This window comes from Microtus oregoni, unplaced genomic scaffold, assembly GCF_018167655.1.
Source record: "Microtus oregoni isolate MIOR12 unplaced genomic scaffold, Mior012 000038F_ref0000394, whole genome shotgun sequence".
In the NCBI taxonomy this organism is placed as follows: domain Eukaryota; kingdom Metazoa; phylum Chordata; class Mammalia; order Rodentia; family Cricetidae; genus Microtus; species Microtus oregoni.
This window is the reverse complement of record NW_024543097.1, coordinates 22,533,963-22,560,786: the sequence shown is the minus strand read 5'-3', so window position 1 is coordinate 22,560,786 and position 26,824 is coordinate 22,533,963. Positions and strand designations below refer to the sequence as shown.

Genomic DNA, 26,824 nt, shown 5'->3' with positions numbered 1-26,824 from the left:
GTGAGATGCTTTTGAGAAAAACAAATTGTGTTGTATGCATATTCTTTCCCTAAATGTGACTTTTGAATATTGTTTTTAGATTGAAGCCCTTAGATGTTGCATTTATGAAAGCAATACACAATAAAGTGAATATTGTGCCTGTCATCGCAAAAGCTGACACACTCACTCTGAAGGAACGTGAGCGGCTGAAGAAAAGGGTAAGAGCTGGCCACCCATGCCTCCTCAGCATGACTTTGAACCAGCTCAGGAAGCAGGAGGAAGGAAGATTGCAACTGAGTTGCCAGAGGCAGGACTACAGAATTCATTTCCCATTGTGTTTTGGAATTCAAAGCTTACTCACTATTTGAAGAGTTTTTGTTTGTTCTAGTTTTTACTTTTCATCCTCACAGAAAGAATCAAATTTGTAGAGTTTAAATTCTTTTTAGATAAAATTAGCCTCTTTGAATAGCAAGTGGCTGAGTAAAAGGAACTCCTGCAAGTATTAAGTGAATGATATAACGAAAGGGTGCACTCTCCAGTGTAACATGGACGGGTCTGGCTTGTTTGTTGTTGGGGTTTTTGTCCTGCCCGGTACCACCAGCTGTTTAGCCCCAAAGAAAATCACACATAGGTCTCTGTAAATTATAAGCTGATTGGCACATTAGCTTTAGCCTCTCACTGGCTAACTCTCACATCTTGATTAACCCATTTTTCTGATATATGTTAGCCATGTGGCTCAGTACCTCTTTTCAGTGGGGCAGATCACATCCTGCTGCTTCGGTGGTCTGTGCAGGAGTGGGAAGAATCAGTTTCCTCTTTCCCAAAATTCTCCTGTTCTCCTTACATCATTTCTACTTCCTGTCTGGTTTTCCCACCTATATTTCCTGCCTGGCTAATCAGCGTTTATTTAAAACATGATTGACAGAATACAGACAATTCTCCCGCACCACTCCAGGAAAGTCTGTTTTGCTGCAGTGGTCCACTTAAGAGCGTGTCTAAGTAGAACTGTTCCCTGTGGGCCGGGCGGTGTGGCGCACGCCTTTAATCCCAGCACTCGGGAGGCAGAGGCAGGCGGATCTCTGTGAGTTCGAGACCAGCCTGGTCTACAAGAGCTAGTTCCAGGACAGGCTCCAAAACCACAGAGAAACCCTGACTCGGGGAAAAAAAAAAAAAAAAAAAAAAAAAGAACTGTTCCCTGTGTTTGGGAAAATAACCTGATGCATCTCAGCCAGTCCAACACTGACCAGTCTCTATGGTTCCCTGTTTGGTTGTTTGTTATTTTTATTTTGGTTTTCTGAGATTAGGACTAAAGGCATGTGCCACCATGCCCAGATCAAGATGAGTTAATTCAATAATTTTAATATTTTGAGATAGTCTCACAGTGTAGCCTTGGCTGGCCTGGAACTAGCTATCTAAAACAGGGTGGCTTTGAATGCAGAGGTCCACCAGCCTTTGCCAACAAGCACTGGGATTACTCTTCCAGAATTCTTTTTGCCTACATTGTACACACCTCTTCTCATTCCATGATTATGTATGAAACACCCGCCTGTTGCCCAGGAACTTTAGGTGCTCACAGTGTCTCTTTGTTCTCAGATTCTTGTCTTGGTAGATGATGGTGGGAATACTTTTGGTTTAGCTGTTGTACTGGGGCTACTGCTTTGTATGTTGAAAGTGATGGCTTGCCCGCGATTATTACTGTTATTGTTAAAAGTGCAAACATAAATAACCTTTTTAACAGTTCTTAAAGTACTTGAAAATAACTTATTAGTTGTTTAGTCCTCAATATACAAGTACCTCTTACGTATTTCTTGGTATATTATTTTGGTTTTGTTGTCACTGTTTTAAGGTGATCTTACTTGTAGTTCTGGCTTATCTGGACCTTGATGAGTAAATTAAATTGGCTTTGAACTTAACAAGGGTCTGTCTTGAGTACAGTTCTTCTGAATTTCTAATATGGGTTAGTTAAAATTATATACAGTTAACTAAAATTGAGTCAATAACAATTTGTTATTGTTCCAGATTTTGGATGAAATTGAAGAGCATAACATCAAAATTTATCACTTACCAGATGCAGAGTCAGATGAAGATGAAGATTTTAAGGAACAGACTAGACTCCTCAAGGTAAGAACTGGCTCCAGATATGTAACATAAACAGTTCTCTTCCCTGTTTTCTTTTTTTTTTTTTTTTTTTTTTTTTTTTTTTGGTTTTTCGAGACAGGGTTTCTCTGTGGTTTTGGAGCCTGTCCTGGAACTAGCTCTTGTAGACCAGGCTGGTCTCGAACTCACAGAGATCCGCCTGCCTCTGCCTCCCGAGTGCTGGGATTAAAGGCGTGCGCCACCACCGCCCGGCTCTTCCCTGTTTTCTTACATACATATTTTAAAAGACAAATTTGATCAAGACTGGGCAAGTTGTATTATAGTAATATATTTTAATTTCAGTATATTTAGGAAATTTTTACTTAAGGCTTGAACATGTCATTGCAGATTTGATTTGCCCTATTTGGAAAATAACTGACATTTCTAAGTAAAATGTGTATGCATTTAGCACTCGGTCAAACATAGTTAAAGCCAGGTGTACTGGCATGCCTATTCAATACCAGCACTGGAGGCTGGGAAATGCAGAGGCAGGATGATCACTGTGAGTTAGAGGTTAGTCAAGTCTGTATAGCCAATTCCAGGCCATCCATAGCCTGTCTCAAAACAACAATAACAGAAAAAGGAATTTTGTAATATAGTAACATGGAGCCATTTCTGTGTCCATTGTTGTTTACATTGAACATTGGTATTCTCCTACTATCTTATATTTCTTTCTAGGCCAGTATCCCATTCTCTGTGGTTGGCTCCAACCAGTTGATTGAAGCCAAAGGCAAGAAGGTCAGAGGTCGTCTCTACCCATGGGGTGTTGTAGAGGTGGAGAACCCAGAACACAATGACTTCCTGAAGCTGAGAACAATGCTCATGTAAGACATTGATTGTATTCGTTATGGCAGGGTATACAGGGTATACCTGTATCAGACTGATAAGACCATTGCAGTTAGGGACTGAGGTTCTTTATTCAGGCTCTGAATTGCTGTTGAACTAACTTCTTTCTCATAGTACTTGTTCTTGCTCTCTCTTCTTAAGTCACTGATGCTAAAGGAAAATTAAACCTTAGCTATGGCCCAAGAGGTGCTAGGTCTTGGTATAGAAGAAGGTGGACAGCCTCTTGGAGTTGTCCCAGGCCCAGCTCTGACACATGGTGCTCCTCTTTGTTAGCCTGAAGATTTCACATTTGATGGTCCCAGGTATCCTTGAGGTTTCTGTTTATTTTTAGCAACTGTTAAACTTCTTTATAGTTGAGTTTCATGTCTAGTATTAAAGATGTTGGCTGGCTTCAAACTCAATGTGTATCCAATTATGACTTAGAACTTCTGATTCTCCTACCTTCCTGGTGCTGGTATTCTAAGCATGTGCCACCACACCGAGTTTGTACTGGAACTGAACTCAGGGCCTTCTGCATGATAAACAAGCTGTTTACTAACTGAATTAACATCCCCAGCCCCATGTTGTTACTAAGAGAGTAAAGTATAGATGTGACTTTTCTGTTGCTGTGATAAAACACCAGAACAGCAACAACTTGTAAAAGGGACGACAACGTGTAAAAGGGACGAGTCTGCCCTGGCAGGGAAGCTGCAGGAATGGTAGTCAAAAGCTGAGAGTCCACTTCTTTAACTGACCACAAGAATCAGCAAGAACACACTGCAAGTTGCATGACGCTTTGAAATCCTAAAACCTACCTCTTTTAACAATAACAGACTTCTTCCAGTAAGGCAACAACTCTTAAACCTATCCAAACAGTGCCAGGACCAAGTATTCAAACATCTGAGCCTGCGGGGAACTTTTCTCATTCAAACCACCACACTAGAAGAAAGCATATAGTTTTAAAAAAAAAATACACTTTGAGGGAAGCTGAAGAGATAACTCAGCAGTAAAATGCATGCTACTCAAGTATAAGGACCTGCACTCGGATCTTCAGCACTCAAAGAAAGCAGTCTGGGTACAGTGACACATTACTGTGATCCCAGCACTGCGGAGGTGGAGATTGGGAGATCACTGAGGTTCACTGGCCAGCCAACCTAGCCACATCAGTAATTCTAAGTTTATTATTAAATCCTCTCTCAAAAATTCGGTAGAGAGGAGGCAGTGGTGGCGCACCAGAGATGCAGAGGCAGGTAGATCTCTGTGAGTTCAAGACCAGCCTGGTCTATGGAATGAGTTCCAGGACAGCCAAGGCTACACAGAGAACCCCTATCTTGGGGAAATGGTAGAGAGAGCCATGAAATGTGTCAGTTGCTGGCAGTGGGTACTGCAGAGCCTGTGCATATGGACTATGGTGGAAGCACACACATATAATTTACCTGTATATTTTTAAAAAGAAGATGAAAGGGCTAGAGAGATGGCTCAGCAATTTAAAAGTATAATCGGACTTTCTTTGGAGCACAGCTCTCAAATAATGACATGGAGACTTCTTATTATAAAAGCTTGGCCTTAGCTTAGGCTTGTTCCCAACTAGCTGTTAAAACTTAAATTAGCTGTGTGTGGTAGTGCACGTCTTTAATCCCAGCACTTGCGGGGCAAAGGCAGGATCTCTGTGAGTTCAGCCTGGCCTACAGAGCAAGTTCCAGGACAGCCAAGGCTATACATAAAAACCCTGTCTCAAAATCGGGGTGGGGCTAATGACAAACTTATTTATATTAACTTGTTTATGTTAACCTACTTTCTGCCGTGTAGCACCTCTCTTCAGTACAGTATGTTCCACTTCCTCTATGCCTGACTGGTGACCCCCCCCCCACACACACACACATAAACAAATCAGATCCTTTCTAGAGTTCCTATCTCTGCCTGGAAGTCCTGCCTATCCTCTCCTGCCTAGCCATTGGCCATTCAACTCTTTATTAAACCAACAGAAGGTATTGTAGGCAGGTGAGGTAAAACAGCAACACATCTTCACCATAGTGTGATCAAATATCCTGCAACATAAAATACTTGCTGTCCTTGCAGAGGACCTGGGTTTGTTTCCCAACACCTGGATCTGGTGGGTCAAAATTGCCTGTAACTCTATCTCCAGGGAATTGAACTCCCTCCTCCTCCTCCTCCTCCTCTTCCTCCTCCTCCTCCTCCTCCTCTTCTTCTTCTTCTTCTTCTTCTTTTTTTAAAGATTTATTTATACAATATCCTGCCTGTAGGCCAGAAGAGGACACCAGATCTCATTATAGGTGGTTTTGAGCCACCATGTGGTTGCTGGGAATTGAACTCAGGACTTCTGGAAGAGCAGTCAGTGCTCTCAACCACTGAGCCATCTCTGAAGCCCTTGAACTCCCTCTTCTGGCCTTTGCTAGCGCTTGTGTATGTGTGTACACACACTTCCTTTTTCATTCTACCCTCATTTCTTCTTCTGTATTTCTCTCCCTTTTCCCTCCCTGTTTAGAACCCTCTCCCATTTTACCTTCTTTTTAAAGTATTGAGAATGAAGAAGACACCCAAATGTAGATGTTTGATCTTTGTGTGTGCTCTCTCTCTCTCTCTCTCTCTTTCGCGCACACGATAAAGAAAATAAATAGAAACCAGTAAATTATCTCAGCCAATAAACATGCATATTACCATACTTGACTACTTGAATTTTATCTGCCGGATCCATATGGCAGAAGGTGATAACTGACCCCTGCATGTTGTCCTCTGACCTTCAGGCAGGCCATGACACAAGTGCTTCCCCATAAATAAGTGTAAACTTAGAAAAGTGTCGTGGTCCAGTGGACCGGCCAACATAAACTATCTCTCTTGACCAGCGTGGAGGCACAGGAATAAAGACACAACTCACATGGCTCTATCGGGAGGGAAATTGTTCGTGATCCCTCATGAAATCCTGAGTTCACATCCTGAGAAATTCCTCTTGTTTAATCTCCAAACAGCCTTATATATCAAAACATAAACTGAGGGTGAAATTCATTAGCATTCTGTTTCCTAGTTAACCAGGTGAATTTTTAGTCATGTCCATATTTACTTATGTCTCCTGTACGTCTTTCTGGTCAGTATGCTAGCTCAGTCACATAGGCTTGAATTAGCATCTGTATTCAGGCATCTTCCAAATTACAGAGAAGGAGCAGAGCAACATCCTGACCCCTTGTTAGGGTAGGCACAGCCTGTCTGGAAGGCTACCTCAGGTGCAAACTATGGCTTGAGAGCCTGGCTGCCATACCATATAGAAATACGGGCCTACAGAAAAGGGGATTAAAGACAACACACCCCTTTCCTTTTTTAAGTATGTACTCCCATCACCCTTGATTCTGAATAGTTTTATAATTAAGAGTAATGACTTTGAACAACAGGATGAAAAAAAGAGAATATACATAGTGATATTTTATTTTGTATTTTAATTAATAAAGCTTGCTTAAAGAAAAAAGTGCAAAGCTAAGCCACTAGAGGCCAGGGAGTGGTGGCACACACCTTTAATCCCAGCACTAGGGAAGTGGAGACAAGAGCGATATGGCTGGGTGGGAAAAGGAATATAAAGGGGAAGAGACAGAAACTCACTGGAGTGTGGAGTTTGAGGTTTGGTGGAGACACACAGTGCAGTCTAGGCAGTCTGAAGATCGCCCCTTCATTCTGAGCATTGGTAGAGGTAAAACATCTCTCTAGTGGCTTCCTGCTCTGCTTCTTTGATCTTTAGCCCTATATCTGTCTCTGTATTTTTATTATTATTCATGCTACAGATATAGTCTATTGAATTCTAAATTTTAGAAGGGGGTGGTTAAAAACCAGGTTCAGCAGTCAAAAGAGCCTTCTGCTGTTGCACCCATGTCAGGCTCTCAATAAAAGCTCCAAGTGAACTGACACCCTCTTCTGGCCAGTGTAAGCTCCTGAACATACATGTACACACATAAATAAAAATACATTTCTTTTTTTTTTTTTAAAAAGAAAAATCCAAAGACATTCTGAGGTGATAATGTCAAGATTAGGCTGGCGTACTGAACTACCTACATGTTAGCATTGTCTCACTAATAGCAGGCTTGTTACTAGTGCAGATCAGGACCCATGATGTCATGGCTACTATCCAACAAAGAAAGCGAGAGCCCCCAGTGTCTATTAATTCTATAGGCTGTAAATTGGTACCACTCTTAAAATTTACCTAGAAAATTCTATAAATGTTACAGATGTCAAGTTAACATAAGATTATCTTGGTTTATTTCCTATTGTTGTAATTCATAAATTTGGAGCCTTATTTGTCACTTTCTGGAAGCTAGAACGTTAGCATCTGATAAGGGTCTCCTTGCTGTGTTAAAATGAATCAGGTTATCACATGATGAGACAGAACAGATAACCTGTTTTATTTTTATTTTAGCATGTGATTATACATATTTTGGGGAATAGTGTATTTAGCACCCATATACTATACTATATGTACCAAACAATTTCCTTCTATCACTTCTTTATAGAGCCTTCAACTTTTCCTCTTGTAGTTCTCCATAAAATATACCTTTAATTAAAGAAGTTAAAAGAGAAGTAATTTGAATAAACTAATACTTTGATTAGCTAAAATTGCCTCTTACTAACACTGTTTACTGAATGAATGAAAACCAGTAACATGTTTCCACCTAAGTTATTATAAATATAGTATAATAGCTTTGAAGTACTTAAGACACACTTGGTCTGCAGTGCTGAGCCCATGGCTGTCCTAGTCCCTGTCATTCAGGGAATGTTAGTGTTACATGAGAGGTGTGGTTCTCTGTTACACCAATTGTGTATTTCTTAGAATGAAAAAGATGCAGCTACCTTTGTATCCACATTTTTATTATCTCCCGAGATCCTCAGCAAACAGGGATATGTTGTAATGTTCTCTATATATTTTTTAATGTGTAGTATTTGAAAAAAAAACTGTGCAAACACCTATTTGAATAGTTTGTTTTTCATAAGATCTTTTAGAAAAATAACGTGTTTTATTTCTGGTATCTTTTACCTAAAAGTCTCCTAAAGTCTCTTGTGTATTAGCATTGTGCTGTGTTTTGTAGTGCCTGTGGCAGTGCTCAGGAGAAAGTGTTCCACCCAAACCTTTGTGTTATAGCTTACTGTGGTTGCAAAGGAGCTCCTTCACCTAGGCATTTCCATAGTTTTATCCTGAGATTCAGCAATCTGTGTACAGTTTACTAAATCATTATTTGGGCTCTTAGTACTGGCAGTTTTTTATGTGTTCTTGATTGTTGTTGTTTCTCATGAGACAGCCATACACATAAATCCCTGTTGTATCCCTTCTCTTTTTCAGTACCCACATGCAAGATCTACAGGAAGTGACCCAGGACCTTCACTATGAAAACTTCCGTTCTGAGAGGCTGAAGAGAGGCGGCAGGTTGTGCAGTCTTCCCCATATCCCATTCCCTGAGTCACTTTCACTAGTCTTTAGTGTGTCTACCTCAGACCTCTTGATCACAAACAACATGTACTTCCTATTGAAGAATTATTAAAAGAATATTCCTAATTCAATCAAATGGGCATGGGGCGGAGACATTCATAATGTGCAGTTTTGGAGGCTAGAGAGGTGGCTCAGTGATTAAGAACACTTGCTCTTGAAGGACTCCTCTTGTAGGAGATATTGAGTTCAACTCCTAGCACCCACATGGCAGCTCACAACTGTCTATAACTCCAGTTCCCAGGGATTCAATGTCTTCTGGCATGTTTGGGCACCAGGCATGCTTGTGTGTGGGCATGGCAGGTAAAACACAAATATGTGGAATAATAATTAAATGATTTATTTGCGCAAACAACTTTAGATGGAAAATCCAGAGGCTTGTTATATTGGTACTTCCTTAGCATTACTGTGTTTATAAGTAAGCAGACTTGCTTGCCTTTGAAAGCTTTCTAGGGTAATTGCTCCATGGGTGTCCCTAGAGTTGCAGCTCTGTTCCCTATAGATTCCATGGGGCCACATTCATTCACCTTTTCTTTTTTACTATCCTAATGTATGTATTTTGTGACCCAGTCTGCATCAGATAAAACCATGTCTTCACTTAAAATGGAGCTGGATAAATAAGTGCTATACATAAGTTACTCAAAGTCTTTTGACAGGGGTTGGAGAGGTGGCTCAGCAGTTTCAAATGCACTGGCCTTTCAAAGGACCGGAATTTGGTGCCTAGGAAGCTTACTACCTGCAACTTTAAGAGATCAGTGCCTCTGGCCTTTGGGGAGCACCAGCACTCGTGTGCATGTGTGCATATATAGACACACATATACACATAATTAAGAACAAAAAAGCTTTTTGGAGTATTGCGATTTTAATTTGAAAACCAGACATTAAGAAAAGGTTTAGAAGGAGGAAGTACAAGAATCCCTACTAGTATACCCTGGTGTTGGTGTCAGTGTGCTTAGAGGTGCCTTTCTCAGCCCTGGTCAGTCATGCTCTGCCCACTCAGCTCCTTCGGGCTCCTTCAAGGACAGTTTTATTCACCATAGAGTCATAGAGGGGAACGTAAAACCAAGACCCTTTTGGGTGACTGTCAAACAAAAGTCAGGTCATCTTCTGAATTTCCAGTTTCATGTTTTGTTATTTTTTTCATGACTTTAATTTAAAAAGCTGTAAGCATGTAATTATAAAGTCGTGGTCTTCAGAATCTTAAAGTTTTTTTTTTCAATTCAGAAGTACACTGCAATATTCCAATTGTAATTTTTTTGTTGTTTTTCCCTTAGGAAAGTGGAGAATGAGGATATGAATAAAGACCAGATCTTGCTTGAAAAGGAGGCTGAGGTAAGTAGAACAGCCATAGTCTAGTGTCTGTAGCTGTTTTCTACTCAAAAATATTTTCCTATTAAATAATTCATTAAATTTATTTTATGTACATTGGTATGAAGCTGTCAGATCCCCTGGAACTGGAGTTATAGGTGGTTGTGAACTTTCGGGTGGGTGCTGGGAATTGAACTCAGGTCCTCAGGAAGAACAGCCATTGTTCTTAACCGCTGAGCCATCTCTCCATCCCTATCCAAAAATATTTATAATTAATTTATTACAATTTTCTTTCTTCCTTTTTTGAATCATTATACACAAATCTTTTAAATTTATGTGCATATATGTAATATACATATTTTAAAATATATTTATTTGGGTATCAACTATTCTCTACAATGTTTCTGTAACCAGAAGGGCAAGGCTCTTCTCATGAGTCCAATTTAAATGCGCTCTCTGTACCTCACATGCTTACTTATTCCTTCAAACATTAGAATTACTTTACCCAGGAAAGATAAGAACATTCATTCATTCAGTCTCTAGTAACAGTTTTGCTAACAATAAAAGGCAATGTGACTGATTTTCAGGAAATGTTCAAAAATCTTTTTCCTATTATCCTCAAATGGATAATAACCAATTGAGAAACACATTGAGGCTGCAATTTGCATTCATCACTAAAAAAGAGTAGAAATACATAGGACTTAAATGGTGGAGAAGTTAGGAAATGCTTCTAATAAGATTGTAAAGATTAAAATAGATATAACGTTGTGGATAGGACAAGTTGCTATAAGAATTCAGTCTTCTGAACATATACCTCAAGGATAATAATTGGTAGGAGTCTGGGGATGTAGCTCCGTGGTCTACCACAGAGTGCTTATCTAACATGCAGGAACCCCTGGGTTCAGTCTAAAAAGGCATAAATAGGAATGATGGATCTTGCCTGTAATTTATCACTTGAGGAGTAGAAACAGGAAAATCAAGAGTTCAAAGTCATCCTTAGCTACATAGGGAATTTTGGTCTAGCCTGGGCTACATGATAATGTGTCTCAAAAATAACTGGGAAAAAAAAGGATAAGGGTAGCAGTGGGTAAGCATTATTTTCATGAAGACCTCTTAGCCAAGCAGAAAAGACGACATGCCCATTCCCTATCCCTTTCTGTTTTCCAGAGGGTAATAGCAGCCTTCTTTCTTGTCTCATTGTCATATTCTTTAACTGTTGCTTCTTTTCATTGGTAATTTTTGTCTTAATTTAATGCATATTTTGTCATTTACATGGATTTTTGATGAATTACTGATTTTTTAGATTGGTTTGGAAGTTCTTTTTATTTGAACATACTGTTCTTGAGAAAAAAAGTAAAAACTAAATATTATGACAACACTAACACTGTATCTGACATGTCCCGTTCATAGCTTCGCCGCATGCAGGAGATGATTGCGAGGATGCAAGCGCAGATGCAGATGCAGATGCAGGGTGGTGACAATGACAGCGGGACACTCGGGCACCATGTGTGAGGTGGTGTTTGCATATTAGTACGTTGGGGAGGTAAGGTGACTTCACTGTCAGCTCAACCTTGAGTATCATGGGCTCCTCTGTCTTAAGCTTTACCAATGTTTTGCATTTTTGAACCTATCATTCTGTATCACTAGCCTTTCATTGAGAAGCAAAAACCATTCTCTGCTGCCACCTACTGTCTAATAAAAACATTCCTATTTTCTAATGTTACATATATAATTTATGTTAAAGAAAAAATTTTAAACTTTCATTAGACATAGTAATGGAAACTCATTAATATTGTGAACATCTTCAAATAGAACTTTCTTAATTTATTTAAAGTTTTTGCAGATGATTGGTATAGGTAGTAGGAAGAAGAATTAATGCCAGCTAAATAAGGGTCACCTTGATGCATGGAGATTACAGACCTCCAGGCCTTTAAGGCAAACAATATGTGACCATTAGAAATGGGCATATCATTTACATTTGTGGTCTGGTGTAATTCTCTACACTTTAATTTCATGGAACCTGGTGGTTTCAGAGAGCTTCATAAATGGCATCTTGATTTGGTTAATTGGTCATAGATACAGAACATTTTCCTCAGCTCATGCCCTTTCACATAAGAGGGAGTATTGTTAATGATCAAAGCAATAAATGCATCACTTCCATTTAAATGGTTTTATTTTTGCTCTCCAGAAAACACATTTGGATTAAAAGAAAAGTATTCCTGATAAGTGCTGCAGCATCAAGTTTCTTAACACCCTTGAAAGTGTGCCCATCCGGATTAACTCGCTGTGTCTAAGGATTTCAGTTGGGACTTTGTTTTGTTGTTTTTTAAACTTTTGATGGTTTTGATATTTGGTTCTTTGCTCTTTTTTTGCCCTCTGGTATGAAGTACTTTTAACATTTATATTTCATTGTTATGTTACATTTTATATTTTGTGAGGTAAATCCTGATTTTCTTCTTCCTTAACCACTAATGTTAGAATTTTTTTCTAAAAGTCAGTCAACATATATAACTTAATAGTGAATTTCTTTGATTTAGCTGGCCTGACTAATCATTGACAAGTACTCTTGATTTATGTCTAGACTTTTTTCTTTGCTCAGAATGTTCCTGTGTGGTGGACAAGGCGTACCTGTAACAGAGGTGGTTGTGCAGACTTGGTGGCAGCATATTTGCTTAGTAGAACGAAGCACACACTGTTAACTTTATATTTGTGCAGAACACCTAAAACCACTTTTGCTGCTGTAGTTAGTACGGTTAATTCATCTGCACATTTATCTGTTAACCAGGCAGAACAGAGGAGATTTATCTAATGAGATACATGTTTATACTTAAATAGCTTTTAAAAAGCAGGATTTCAGGGTTGAACTTTAAGAGCTCTGGATTCTAGTGCCAGATCATTTTCAAACCTCTGTAGAGAACTCACTACAAGGATTTTTATACTGTGGATGCTGATTATGCTGTGCTGTGGAGAAAACCAAAGCAGCTGTGAGCTCCAGCTTCATAGTGTAACAAGACTCGTTACACAGTAAGAGTCAGTAAACTTTCTACTCAACTAAAAGGCAATACTTTTTTAAAGAAACCAAAATGTTTATATTTTATACTGCACTTTAATGTACTTTGTGTAACTTGGTGCAAAGATCGCCGTGGCAGTGGGAATCATGGTCCTTGGCTGGCATAGATCGGAACCCAGGCTTGTGATTGGGTGGTGCTCTTGCACAAAATGCCGCTTGAAGCCCAAATGCCTGCCCTGCCAGGTTTTCCTCTAACTCTTCCCTTTTTCAGTGGTTTTCTACTGGGAGGAAAATAGCAGTTTTTTTATGTGCAGACTGTCTCATCTGTTTTCCGCCATTGTCATTTTCCTCAGTTTGTGTAGTTAAATGTCTGTGTGGCATGAATGAAAGGCATTTCAGATCTGTGTTGCAAGCAGGTGAGCAGAGCCACACCTGGCTTATATTCTCTAGCGCTGTCCCCTAATGTCAGTTAATGGCCACAGAAATGGCAAGTGAGGGAGACGGTGGTGCGGAGGAAGCAAAGCAGGTGCTAGTTCTCTGCTGTCATTTTGCTGCAGAAGAAAGTGCTTGATTGATGATGAGCCAGGGATTCATGTGTAATTCAGGCCAAAAATCAATAGTACTAATAAAATGAGACTTAAAAAGTTTTATAAATTACAGAAAATAATACGTTTGCTCATTTTGCCCCTTCACTGTTGCATCACTGTGAATGGCTGGGGGTTAATTGTGTGAAGTTTCTACCAAGAAAACTGTTGATGACTATGGAGTACACCTGTGGAATCCTGTTTGGGTTATTTTAACATTAATTTGATTGGAGAAAGTTTTTTTTTGTTTGTTTTTTTAAACAAAAGCATTTTCAAGCATTCAGTGTGAGCCCTGTATTTGTGAGTTAAGGGTGCCACTGAGAGCCAGCCGACATCGAAGGATGACAATGTGAGTGTGTGCTGGAAGATCTTACAGCCACAATTCTAAATCCCCCTTCAGTTTTTCCATCCAAATCTAAACATACTTTTGCTAATAAATACTTGCTTTCTCACTAAGAAGTTAACTTGTACCTGTAGAAATATACACATTTTACACTTCAACTTTGTAGCCATTTAAACTAACCCTTTTTCAATAAAGCACTATTGTTTAATAAAATGAGCAGTCTTCGTTTTATTTGAGTAAGGCTGAGATTCACTGGGAAGATTCAGAGCCCCAGTGACAACTGTGTATCCAAACAGGAGTTGCTTGTATTAATAGCATGAGTACTGCATATATTTTCACCAGTGATAATCCAGATATTTGAGAAGAAATGGTACAGCTGGGACAGAACTTTGTACAGGTTATCAAATTATCAACAGATTATTTGCTAAAAATGGACACTAAAACCTCAAAAGTAAGTTTACTAATTAGAAAACGAAGCAACAACTGTTCAGCATCGTGGGAAGTAAAAGTGTTCCAAATATATTTCTGTTTCTCCATATAAGAGATAAGTTCAAAAAACTGCTTTTTAATTTTTTAAATAACTATTTATTGTTTGGTAGTATTTGAGACAGTCTCCCTTTAGCCTGGCTAGCCTGCAACTCCCTAAGTAGATCAGGCTGATCTCCACCTCATTGAAATCCACCTGCCTCTGCCTCCATAGTGCTGAGATTAGAGATGTAAGCCACCATGCTCAGATTTTAAGATTTTTACATTATGTGTATGACTATTTTGCATGCATACACGTGTCTGTACCATGTGCATGTCTGGTGCCCAAGGAGGCTAGAAGAGGATGTCAGATTTCCTGGAACCGTGAGCAGCCATGTGGGTGCCAGGAACCGAGTTTAGGTATTCTGGAAGAGCAGCCAGTGGCTCCTAACTGCTAAGCCATCCCTCCATCACAGGAAAGCAACTTGAAAAACCAGACTTGAGACTGGTGAGAGGTTCAGAGCTGAGTACTCCCACTCACCTGGTCAAACCTGAGTTTGGTCCTGAGACACACAAGGTGGAAGGAGACACAAAGTTGTTTAGAAAACAAGAAAACAACAACAAAAACCCACACAACCCTAAAAAAAAAACCCTCGACTTGGGCTCACTCCCATTTGGGCATCCAGACCACTGTATTGATAGTGGCAGTGCTATCTGGGCCCCTCTTCCTCTTGCTTTCTGAGCAGCACACTGATCCCAGGGTAGTGGGATTCTTGCTCTCTAGGTCATTAGGTTGCTCAGTCTAACGTCATTCCTGCCCTGCCACTTTTCTTATGATTGATAGCACACTCAGTGGCATTGTCTGGTTCGAGGGAAAGGCAAGGGTGGTGGAAGAAGTTGGGAGGCTTCCCCATGTTACTGAGCTCAGTCGGTCGGCCTGTGCTCCTAGGTTGCCTTGGGGAAGCAGAGGCCCCACCCTCAGTGGGCCGAGGCACTCCCATCTTATCTTGTCTTAGGGACTCTTCCAAAGGCCGGGGATTTGTATGAATCACTTGGGACTATGTGCAAACTGTTCCTGGGTTTATTTAGCCTGGCCATGGTTGAGAGGACTCCGTGCAGGGCCATTCAATTAACCAACGGGACAAGAAAGTGGGGGGTACTGCAAGTCACAGGAATGGAGGCCCAGAATCTAGTGTCACCGTTTTGATTCCCAAAAAGAGCCTCAAAACTAGAAGGGAACAACGAAAGCTTTCAGGGCGCTTCTTTGGCGTAGCTTGCCTCCGGCACAGCACCTCAAAAACAACCCTGGTGCACATAGACTACGGTTCCATTATTCCCGGGGGCGGCGGGACACGACGAATGGGAGACAAGGAGGCTGGCAGTCAGGGGCGTGACCAAGGGTATAAATGTCGGGGTAGTCCGGCGAGCTGGGGGGAGGGGTGCGGGAGCAATCCCAGGCCCCACCCAGACCCTCCCTGTTTGCCAAAGCCAGCCTGTAGGCTGAGACCCGCCCCTGTGCCACAGTCCCGCCCAAGGCTCACGCAGGGCCCACCCGCGTTCCAGAGTCCAGTTCAGGCCAGAGTATTCCCGTAGTTCCGAAGCCGGGTCCAAGACCGAATCCTCCCGGCAAGCCAAAGACTAAGAACTCGCGGCTTTCCTAAGTCCCACCCAGTACAGAGTTCTCGAGTCCCCAAACCCCTCCCAGCACCAAAGGTCCGCCCAGCGTGCAGGGCACGGATCCACCCGCGGAGGAGCTACACAGCTTTGCCTTGGACACTGGGGTCCCCTCCCGCCCCGCCCTTCCCCGTGTGGCCACCAATCAAGAGCTGGGAGCCGGGCTCGCAGGCGCCTGTCGGGAGGACCCGCCCGCAGGCCAATCGGTGGTGCGTCCGCGGGGGGGCGGGGCTGCGGCGGACGCGCGGCGGGGGCGGGGAAGCAGCTAGCTGTCGGGATCGGGCGGCGCGGGCGCAGGACGTGGAGGAGGCCTGGCTGGCGGCGTCGCAGGCCGGTGTGTGTGGCACGGTGAGGACGCGGCGGCCGTGGGCGGGGGCGGCGGGCGAGCCGCGCAGGGCTGGTGGGGCGAGCTGGGGCTTCCTTCGTCGGCCGGACCTCAGCGGAATCTGAGTCGGACCAGGCCTGAGGCTGGCCGTCCACCAGAGAAAGTCCACGCCCGGCACTGAGGCCTTGGTAAGGCGCGCCAGCTCCTCGCCGAGTTCGCGGTTGACAACACACGTCTGTGAACGGCCTGTCCGTGGAGGGGCGAAGGGAGGAGAGTCTCGGGTTGAGACTAGATGTCCGCTGAGGACAGGAGTATTGCTTGTGTAAATGGGCAGTCTGGGGAGGACTGAGAGCTGCGGAGTTCCGCACGGAGCCTGGCTGTCAGCAGAGTACTGAGGGCAGGGACATCACACGTGGAGACCAGCTGTTGAGGAAGGGGGATGATTGAGAGTCCCTGCGTCTCTTGTGGACACTGGGTGTCCCGTGGAGGGTTAAGGGCCACTAGAATGCCCTTCTGAAGACCACTCCATCCCCCAGGCCAGTGCTCAACAAAGCAAGAGCCTTGGGAAGCACCACCAAGAGCCATAAATGAAAGCCCAGGAGGGCACTGGCCACTCCCTGTTTTTTCTTCTCTGCCTTTCCTTCAAAACCGAGACTCAAGTGTTAATGTTCTTACTCTGCTAGGATCTAGAAGTAATATCGGCCCATTGCGTTGTACTCACCCTAGATTATAAAAACCTTTGCCATTTACACACGTAGCAGTGATTTCTCAGAATCTTTCATGCCCCCAGTAATGGTGGTGAAAAATTGAAACTAAAACGAGGCATTCATGCAGGAAATAATGTCGGTACATAGTGTTCAGAAAATGGAAAGGCTTCAAAGTCCGGGCAAAATCTTTAAAGGGTGGCTTTTCTCACTAGCTTAGTTTTGTTTCCATGAGGTGGTTTTGACTGGGCCACTGTGAAAATGTTTGGTAATTAGTGGTTAACACTGATTTTGCGTTGGTCTGGTGGAGACAGTATCATAGTCGGCCCTACGGATTCTCTCAGAGTTAGAAAGATGAAAGAGGTAGTTTGAAATAGGGAGGTGTGAAGTAACCTTGACTTGTAGGCTAAGTAAAATGTTTGTGAATGTCTGGAGACAGAAAGTCATTTGTGAAACACTTCGTGGCTGCTCATTTGTCGGTTCTAAAGTCTTCAAAGGGGACATGCCCAAGTTGCACATCCCCACGGTTCTTATTGAGACATTCTCCATAGCCCAGGCCGGCCTCCAGCTCGCCACCCTCTTACCTCAGCCTCTGAGTGCCGAGAGTAGAGGTATACATCGTGACTTCCTGTGCACAACTCCCATTTTCGAGCCCAGGAAGAAGCAAACTGGATAGGTTTAGGGTGACATTCTGGGATATGTGCAAAACCAGTCTCTAATGGCCTGCTTTGCTACATTTATTAGCGAGTTTATAGATGATGACACCTACAAATTCCTTTACCAAAGAGCAGGTCACTAGGAGGTTATGTCCTTCATTTATCCCTGCCTTAGGTTCCCTATCCGTAGAGTGGGTTTAAAATGTACTTACCTCAGGCAACAATGTGAGGACTAAGAATCAAGTTTGGAAGCTGTGTAAATGACCTTGCATTGAGTAAGAACTTCATGAACTTCAGTAATTGTTACTAGCAAGTGAAAGTAGCACAGGCTAACCCTGGGTATTTGTCAGATGAGTTGGGAGAGAATTAGACAGTGGTGCCACAGTTATCCTGCGTGGAGGGAAGGATGTGAACTGGATTGCCTAAGCAGAGATTAATCCCTGGGCAGTCCCATGGGAGGCTGTTTACGTCTATAGGCCAGTTTCCCCTTTCCAAACATTACTGCTTCTAGTCACACGAACACCTGTATTCACACATTAACAGATTCCTCTCAGTTCCGTCTGCCGTCTCAGTTACATTCATATTTTTCTTTCCCCCGTTTGACCTTCTGATTCCCCCTTTCCCTTCATGAGCTTCGTACAATGCCATGGGGCTAGGTGTGCAGCCAGAACACATTGAAAAGTTGGGCGACTTTAGTCTGCTCGCTCAGGTCAGTATGTGTGGAGTCAGTTGGCGCTAATGGCTCTGTTGATGTGATGGTTTGACTTTATGGAGGAAAGCTAAAAAGTTGAGGACCTCCTGAAACTTAGCATGATAAACCCCAGTGCTATCATTTTCTTGTTTATGTTGGAGAGGATTGTGGTCGAGTATTTTTGGAAGGCAACTACCAGTATGTGATATTTTGATTTTTGAAATCCCACTTTTAAAAAATAATCAGATAAGCAAACATTGTATCGGTCAGGTGGTTAAGTAAGTACTCTTGGCCAGTCAACATTCTTTGGCAAGCTCATTCCTGTTCCTCCTCAAAGCATAATTTGAACCATTTTTGATCCCAGGAAATATGCTTCAAATATGCCTTTAACCTTAAAGGTGAAATCATGTGCACACAAAAGTTCAAGTGTAAAAATATGCATGAGGACAGGGACAGAATCAGGAGGGCAGAATGATTTCAGTGATTTTGTTTTAGTCTTATAGGATTATTTCCCACTAGGCCTAAATACTAAGGTATTTTAGCTTATTGCTCCCTAAAGATACAAACCTGAGGATGGTTAGATGTCTGAATGGGTAAAGGTGCCTGCTGCCAAGCCTGGTGACCTGCACTGGAACCAGGGACACACGTGGTAGAAGGAGAGAAATGATTCCCAAAAGGTGTGCTCCCACCTCTTTGAACGGTGTCAGACGTGCACACGCGTCCACAAGTAAATGTAAATAAAACACAAAGGCGCTGTGACAACAGGATATGATGAGGAGACCTGCTTTGGCTCCTCTCTCTTCCCTAATGTCCCTAGTCGGCCTGCTGGAGCCCTCCCAGCTCAGCCCCAGGCAGCTTCCTCTGCTCTACTCTGTTGTCTTGAGCTGGCTGTCCTCTGCCTTCCCCACCTGAGTGAGACAGGGTCTGTCCTGGAACTCGCTGTGTAGATCAGGCTGGTCTCAAACTCACAGAAACCTGCTTGCCTCTTTCTCAGGAGTGCTGGGAGTAAGGGCGAGTGCATTATGCTTCCTGTAAGTCCCCCACCCCATTGAGCATGAGCAGCCAGAGCAGCCACTACTCTAGTGATTTTTTTAAATGTGACTTCAGTGAGCACGTGTTCTTGTGGGCTTACTTCGTTGCTTTCCTTTCTCCATTCAACTCCTTTTGTATGCACTGTAGAATCAGGATGGAGTTGGAGCCGTCTGCAGAGGTGAGGAACTCCAAGTCATTCTCCTCTGGAATTCCTTGAGTTATAGTGCGGAAACACTGCTACCTATTACAGGTGCTTGTGAGCTATAAATGGCACAGTGTAAAGCAAAGGATTTGATCTGAGCCTTCTGGTAGTGGGAGTCACTTGGGACATAGTAGCTACTGTCATGCATATGAGGATTGATAACTCTTTTTGCTTCGACTGTCCCTCCATCCCAGCTGCTCCTCCACCTGCCAGCCCTCTGCCATCCTCACTTTAATGCACTTACCCTCTACCGTTCCACTGCACCGCAGGGATTTTCCCCTGTAGAAGGTCCTATATCCTTAAACACTTAGAGTTTCTGCAGTATCAGAAAAAGTTTTAAATAATGTTTAAATGCTCGAAATACAAAATAATAAATCAGTAATATAATACAGTAGTAGTAAAGTCTTGTGGGGGAGCAAAGTCTGATGCTAGGCTTTGTGAAACCTGAGGCATATATAATTAGAAAAGGATAGGCAGCTCACATCAGCCAAAAATTCCATCTCCAGAAGGATCTCTGTGGACACCTGCACTAGAAATGCAAGCTCACGGGCACACACACACAATTTAAAATTAAATGTAAATCTCTTTAAATGAATAAGGTTACAAATAAAAGTTAATTCATTAAATAAACATTTGTTTAGTATGCGAAAAAGTAAGGAGCTAGGATTGTAGCTGAGTTGATAAAGAGTGAGTGCGTTCCTAGCATACACAAAGTCTTGAGTGTATTTCTCAGTGCCGCATAAGCCTGACGTAGCGGTGGATCCCTGTGATCTCAGCATGGGTCGTAGAGACAGGAAAACAAGAAGTTCAGGGTCATCAAGACAGCCTGGGATGCATGAGACTGTTTGGAAAGGAGGCAGCATTTATTACCAGACATATAATCCCTTTTTTCTTAGCTATGTATTTTTAATTTCCTTTTCATGACAGTGAGAAAATAGAATTCATCTATTCTTCTAGAATAGCTGATAATTTTTTAGTGATAGAATACATGATTTATGATTTCACATATAGATATATTTTATAGTTGTATACAAACAGCTTTGTGTTCCTGGGGTGGGTGCAGTGTGGAAAGATTTTATTCTCTTTTTCACAATTACATTTAATAAGGAAGAAAAATATTCATCTAAGACATATTTACATTTATAGTTCTATATTACTGACCTATTTTTCTTATAGGTAAGGATTTGTACTTTTTCTTCTGAGAACTGAACTCTGCCTAGAGTTTAACAAATTTACTGAAAATTTTCTCACAAATGAGCTTCCGGCTCCTTGTATTTCAGTTTTTTTTCTTTTCTATTATTCATGTACCTTCCATGCCAGATATTGGTGGATCCATTTGTGTTGTTTGCCTAGGACCACCTAGGGTGTTCAGGAGTTCATCTCATTTGAATATACATAAATTAACTACGGGAAACTTAAATGTCCATTCACATTAATGGGTCTTTATCTGGCTCCCAGAAGTGCCAACTGCTCCTCCAGTCTACCTTCTCATAGGGGAGAACGGCACAGGCAGAGTTACACGGGAAAGAGCCAACAATCATAAGTGATTACAATCAGAATAGTGCTTTGGTAAATTTTACAGAGATGTATGACCATAGGAACACTTTGCGTGGGGCCTCAGAGGCCCATGTGAGAGACCTAGAGACCTGAGCCAGACTACTTGTTTATCAACTTTTATTGGGGTAGTTTTATACTCCGTGTTTGATGCCAAGTAAACCAGCAGTGTGTGGCGTGCAGGTTCTAAGTGCATTTTCCTCAGCCATTTGTTTGAGAAGAAGGAAGTAATGTTGGAAATAAACTTACAAAGCTTTACTAAATATTTTGTTTATTTTACTAAAGTCAAATTTTCTTCAGTAGTAGTTAATATGGAGAGTGGACCACAATTTAAAAATTAATTCCAGTGTTAAAAGTTTTTATGTATTTTTTTTTTTTTGATTTTGGTTTTTTGAAACAGGTAGGCCTGACTGTCCTGGAACTCACTCTGTAGCCCAGGTTGGCCTCGAACTCAAGGATCTGCCTGCTTCTGCCTTCCAAGTGCTGGTATTAAAGACAGTCACCACTGTGCTCAACTAAAAGTATTTACTAATTAAACTGTTTTAGGAAAATAACAAGAACAACTGTAACTCTTAGACAAGAGACAGTATTTTTGCCTTCTCTGGAAGCTGTGATTTCAAAGGTAATATACATCCATTACTGTAAACAGTTGGGAAAGAATTTTACATTGGAAAGACAAGTAAAAATTGGTCCTTTACTCTTTCCCAGTGAGACCCACCATAACATGTTTGGGCTTTTTTTTAAAGGAGTACAGGTTTATTTTGGCTTATGGTTTAAAACGTGATAATGGAGCTTAGTTTCTGGGAGTGCACACTCCATCCTGGCCCTCCACTCATTAGTTAGAACATCTGGATGTGCGTGTGATGCAGCTGCGGAAGACTCTGACAAGCAAAAGGTAATGGGCCGTGGAGATGTAGGCCACCTCAATAGAGAGCTGCCTGTTTTTCTTCACCATTCCCTGATCTGCCATCAGAATGTTCAGAACCTGGAGGTGGGCTCCAGCAGAGAGTGGGGAAGTCCACTATTTTCCTCTCTGCTTCTCAGTCATTTCTCTAGCAGTTGCTTCTTTCCTCTCTTCCCTCTTGGAGCTCCATTCCGGACAAAATACAATTTGTGGGCAAACAGCACTGCTAAAACCCCAAATTTCTGGCTAAAGGACTGAAAAGAGAGCAAAGTATACCAGAGAGGTCCCAGAGAGAAAGTTGCCCCTTAAAGTTTTTGGACTTAGAGGCTCAACTCTGAGCATATGTGAGTCAGAAACTGAGAACCAGGGTCTGGAGAGATGATTCATCAGATAAGAGCACTGGCTGTTTTTCCAGAGTACCTGTTTTTAATTCCCCAAACCCACATGCTAGTTCACAACCAGTTCCAAGGGACCCTATGCTTTCTTCTGGCCTCTGCATCAGGGTGAGTGGCACACAGGGTAAGTAGGGTTTTACTGGGGAATATAAGGGTTCTGAAATGGAATTTCACTGACAATATTCCACAGAAGACTGGATGGGTCTGGCAGCCTGAATCCAGTCAGGCCAGTGTCTGCTCATCAGAAATACCAGTATGCTCCATAGGACTAAAATAAGATTCCGACAGCAGAGTGTTTTAAAAGTCTAGGATATAATCCAAAGATACTCATATATGAAAACCCAAGGAAATGCTCACAGACTAAAACTGCAGTGAAAATATTGAACTGGTCTGAGAACTTTGTGATTGTGAGTGTGCTGGCTAGTCATATGTCAGCTTGCTACACAAAGTCCAATTATCTGAAAGGAGGGAACCTCAGTTGAGAAAATGCCCCAGTAAGATCTGGCTGTAAGGCATTTTCTTAATTATTGATTGGTGGGTAAATGCCCAACCCATTGTGGGTGTGTCCATTCCTGGGCTGGTGGTCCAGAGTTCTGTAAGAAAGCAAGTTGAGCAAGCCAGGGAAGCAATAAGCAGCACTCTTCCATGGCCTCTGCATCAGTTCCTGCCTCCAGATTCCTGCCTTCTTTGAGTTCCTGTCCTGACTTCCTTCAGTGATGAGCCATGCTGTGTAAGTGCAAGCCAAATAAACCTCCGCAACTTGCTTTTTGGTCATGGTGTTTCATCTCAGCAGTAAAAACCCTAAGATTGGCAGGATTGTGGCCTCTGTGGCCATTAATTTTTAGTGTTCATTCTGGAAATGTGATACATAAACAGGACACTTTGCATAAGTAATTAAGGGTACTAATCAGCTAACATTGAAATAATGAGGCTGGCCTGGATTTCTGTGGTCCACTCATGTGATTGGAGTTCTGTGGGGATCTCTTTCGGCTGATACCAGAAGAGAGAGGTAGAGAGGTTAGAACATGTGTTTTCAATATATTCTTCCTGCCTTAGAAGGAGCCAGGAGCCAAGAATGCAGGTAGCTTCTTGTTATCCTTGGCGGTTACACCTGGACCTACGGTACTTACCTAGTGCTTATGAGGCCACTGCAAAAAGATTTTTTTCAGTTTCAGAATTTTGTTTTACATATAGTTAGAACATCTAGCAATTGTCTGAAGCCTCCAGTGAAGGAAATTATAAATTTAGTTAATGTTCAGATACTTAAACAACTGGGGAGTGAAAGTAAAGCTGTAAGGTGGATAACTATCGGTTGTGTCCAGAGGCATATCTTTGGACCCGGTCGCTGGTTCATTCCGTGCTGTTTGTGTGAAGGATCTTTTTTTTTTTCTTGAGACAGGGTTTCTTTGTAGCCTTGGAGCCTGAAACTAGCTCTTATAGACCAGGCTGGCCTCAAACTTACAGAGATCAACCTGCCTCTGCCACCTGAGTGTTGGCTGGGATTAGAGGTGTGCACCACCACTGCTCGGCCAAAGGCTTTATTCTATAGCTAGTGCTAGACATGCCTCGCTCAGAAGACTGATCACAGAGCTTCACGGGGCTTATTTTATTTTTGGCTATAAGTACTATAAACTATTTGGCGCATCAGCTTTCAGGTTTTGCTCCATTGAGAAGCTTACAACAGAGTTGGGACTGGATCTGTGTGTAATAGTTCTAAATTTTCCATCTGCTGTCCTCATTTCAGCAAATGCCTGCCTCAGTGTGTGTATACCGTGGGTGTGCACACACGTGTATGGATATATGTTGACGTCAGGTGTCATCTTCAGTCACTTTTTAGAAAGTCTCTTACTAAATGTGGATCGTATATTTGAATATTAGTTCCCAGTTGGTGGACTGTTTGCAAAGGATTCCGAAGTATGTACCAACTTTTTGGAAGAGATATTCCACTTGGGGTGGGTTTGAGGTTTCAACAGACTCCTGCCAGTCCCAGTGTGTCTTGTTCTTTCTACTTCCAAACATTGGGTCAAGATATGATAAGCTCTTGGCTGTTCCTGTCCCATTGCCTTTGTTTTGCCATCATGGACTCTAACCCTCTGAAACCATAGGCCCCAAAGTCTTTTATAAGTTGCCTTGGACATGGTATTTTATCACAGCAATTTTTTTTAAAGTGGCTAAGAGACTAAATTCAGTGCTTACAAATTGAGACTGCTGGGCCAGCAGACACCCAGGATCTGCCTGTTTCAGCCTACCCAGCACTGGGATTGCAGGCACACTTGGTTTGTGTGAGTTCTGGTGTAGCAAGCTTCCTTGTCGGACTGTCTTGGACCGCCAGCGTGCAAATAACAACTCAGAGACTTCTTATTAATTATGAAAGCTTGGCCTTAGCTTAGGCTTGTCTCAATCAGCTCTTATAACTTAAACTAGCCTATTTATGTTAATCTGCATTCTGCCACATGGCGTTAACTTTGTCTATACTGCTCATCCTGCTTCCTCCACATTTGACTGGCAACTCCGCCTTTTTTCTTCTATCCCCAGAAGTCCTGCCTAACTTCTCTGTCCTTGGAAGTCCTGCTTAACCTCTTCCCACCTAGCTATTGGCCTTTCGGTTCTTTATTACAGCAATCACAACCAACACATCTTCACACAGTGTACAAATATCTCAAAATACTCTGGGGATCCATGCTCAAGTCTTTAAGCCTTGTACAGCACACACTTTACAACTGAGCCGTCTTCCCAGCTCTTCTATGGCCTTTAAAGCCTTAACAGTCACCGGCATCAAGATCTCTTGGCTGATCTTGCTGAGGATGGCAGAACCAGTGTTTGCAAGGGTCACATTTGTGCAGAGGACGACTCCAGGTCTGGTTTCTGTGGTGCTGTGGCCACGTCAGCTACCAACTGGCAGTGCAGCTGTGTCTGGAGCAGTGGTGTATGTTTATCCAGTGAGACTCCTGGGAAGGGTGTGGATGTTCGCTCACACCTGCCCATCTGCCTAGCTAGCTGTTTTTCTTCGGGTCTTTGAACCTTGCCCTGTAATATAAAACCAACATTGTTTTTCAGCTTCTGCGTATTGATTAACTTGCTTACTTATTATCTTTTTTTAGTCAGTTGTACTTAGAGAATGAGGGACCCATCTCTTGCTATGCTGCAGGGGTGTAGCCCAAGATTGGAGTACTGGGAAAGAGTCCATTTATCACCAGCTATGAAAGCTGACTCACAGGCCGGTAAGATGGCTTAGCCAGTAAAGGCATTTGCTGCCAAACCTAATGTCCTGAGTTTCCATCCTTGGGACTCACATGGAAGAATGAGAGAACCAACTCCCACAAGTAATCCTATGACCTCCACATACATGATGTGGCACAGATGTGCCCATACACATATACACAAACATAAATGTTTTTGTTTTTTAAGTTCTTAACATTGAGTAAATTTTAGACCTGTAAGACAGATTTCATGAAAATGAAAGTATGATATTCTGTCTCTTTGGTTAGTCAATAAAGAATTTCGACTTTGGAGTCTCCCACAAGACCCAGGGTTCCAAGGAAAGCAGATGTTCACTGCCAAGCAGAATTCTAGCTAGTTCCCTTACTGTGGACAGTAGACTGTGCCTTTGTTCAGGAAGAGCAAGAATCTTGGTAACCAGATCAAGGCTCAAAGCAGACTCTGGTTAAGTGTTCTGTGGCACCCTGTCTGTCTCTCTGTCTATCCATCCAGTTTTAGTGCAGAGCTTTTGCATACCCGTTCCATCCTATACATCCCCCCACTGTCAGCAGCCCTTTCCAGAGCAGACATCTGTTACATTACCACCATCCCCAAAGCCTTTGCCAACTTTTAAGCTGAATTTTCCAACTCTAGGAAATGACACGTCACAGGGTTTTTTAAATTATTATTTTTAAATGGGAACATACCGAAGCAACCAGATTTGTAGTGAATGGTACAAAATGATGGAAATTGTATCCAGCTACCAGAGATATTTTTAAGAATGCAGACTACAAAGCATTCCATTCACATGGAAAAAAAGATGAGAAAATTCCTTGAGTTCTGGTTCTTTGCACTGCCTTTCTGTGGACATCTGGGGGTGGTGCTCCAGCAGATACCACGACAGGGCAGAAGTGGACCATAGGCTCCCGGAACTGTGTTTCTATCCTAAGCTTCTCAATATTTATTTATAAGCACACAAAACAAAATAAAGTTCATTCCTGTTAGGTCATATCTTACATAAGGCAGATTCAGGGCATACTCCCCTCCTTCAAATTTTCCTCCTGTCAGATGAAAACAAACGATACTGAGTGAAGCACCCTGTGCTTCTGCAGTAAGAGCCTAGCGGTCTTCTGTTCCCGAAGCAGCTGAGAGAGCAGAGAGAAAGGCTGCCCGGCATTCCCTCACTGCCGCTGTCTATCAGTGTTCTATCAAGTTCTTTTCATCTCTCCTGAACTTGGTGATACACCGAGGCTTTGAGTCTTAACCTTAAGACCGCGTCTCAAGCAGGGACTTAGCACAAGTGCTTGTTAAGTGAGTGGTTGACACACACTACTCACCGTTGCGGAACAGCAAACAGGTT

At 42.4% G+C, this 26,824-nt stretch overlaps 2 protein-coding genes across 6 annotated transcripts in view; both read left to right on the top strand.

The window, feature by feature from the left end:
• The window catches only part of LOC121433420 (septin-2), a 36,901-nt gene extending 23,024 nt beyond the window's left edge, over window positions 1-13,877 (top strand). For all 5 annotated transcript variants that reach the window (XM_041631803.1, XM_041631804.1, XM_041631806.1 and 2 more), the window contains exons 7-13: window positions 80-197; window positions 1,999-2,100; window positions 2,794-2,939; window positions 8,276-8,359; window positions 9,694-9,751; window positions 11,138-11,270; window positions 11,916-13,877. In XM_041631803.1, coding sequence (XP_041487737.1) covers window positions 80-197; window positions 1,999-2,100; window positions 2,794-2,939; window positions 8,276-8,359; window positions 9,694-9,751; window positions 11,138-11,239 — 610 coding nt within the window. In that variant the 3' untranslated portion in view covers window positions 11,240-11,270; window positions 11,916-13,877. The remainder of the gene's footprint in view (window positions 1-79; window positions 198-1,998; window positions 2,101-2,793; window positions 2,940-8,275; window positions 8,360-9,693; window positions 9,752-11,137; window positions 11,271-11,915) is intronic.
• Window positions 13,878-16,027: 2,150 nt separating this feature from the next.
• LOC121433427 (FERM, ARHGEF and pleckstrin domain-containing protein 2-like) overlaps window positions 16,028-26,824 on the top strand; it is a 105,049-nt gene continuing 94,252 nt past the window's right edge. Inside the window, exon 1 of the mRNA XM_041631821.1 lies at window positions 16,028-16,151. The gene's annotated coding sequence lies outside the window, so the exon portion shown is untranslated. The remainder of the gene's footprint in view (window positions 16,152-26,824) is intronic.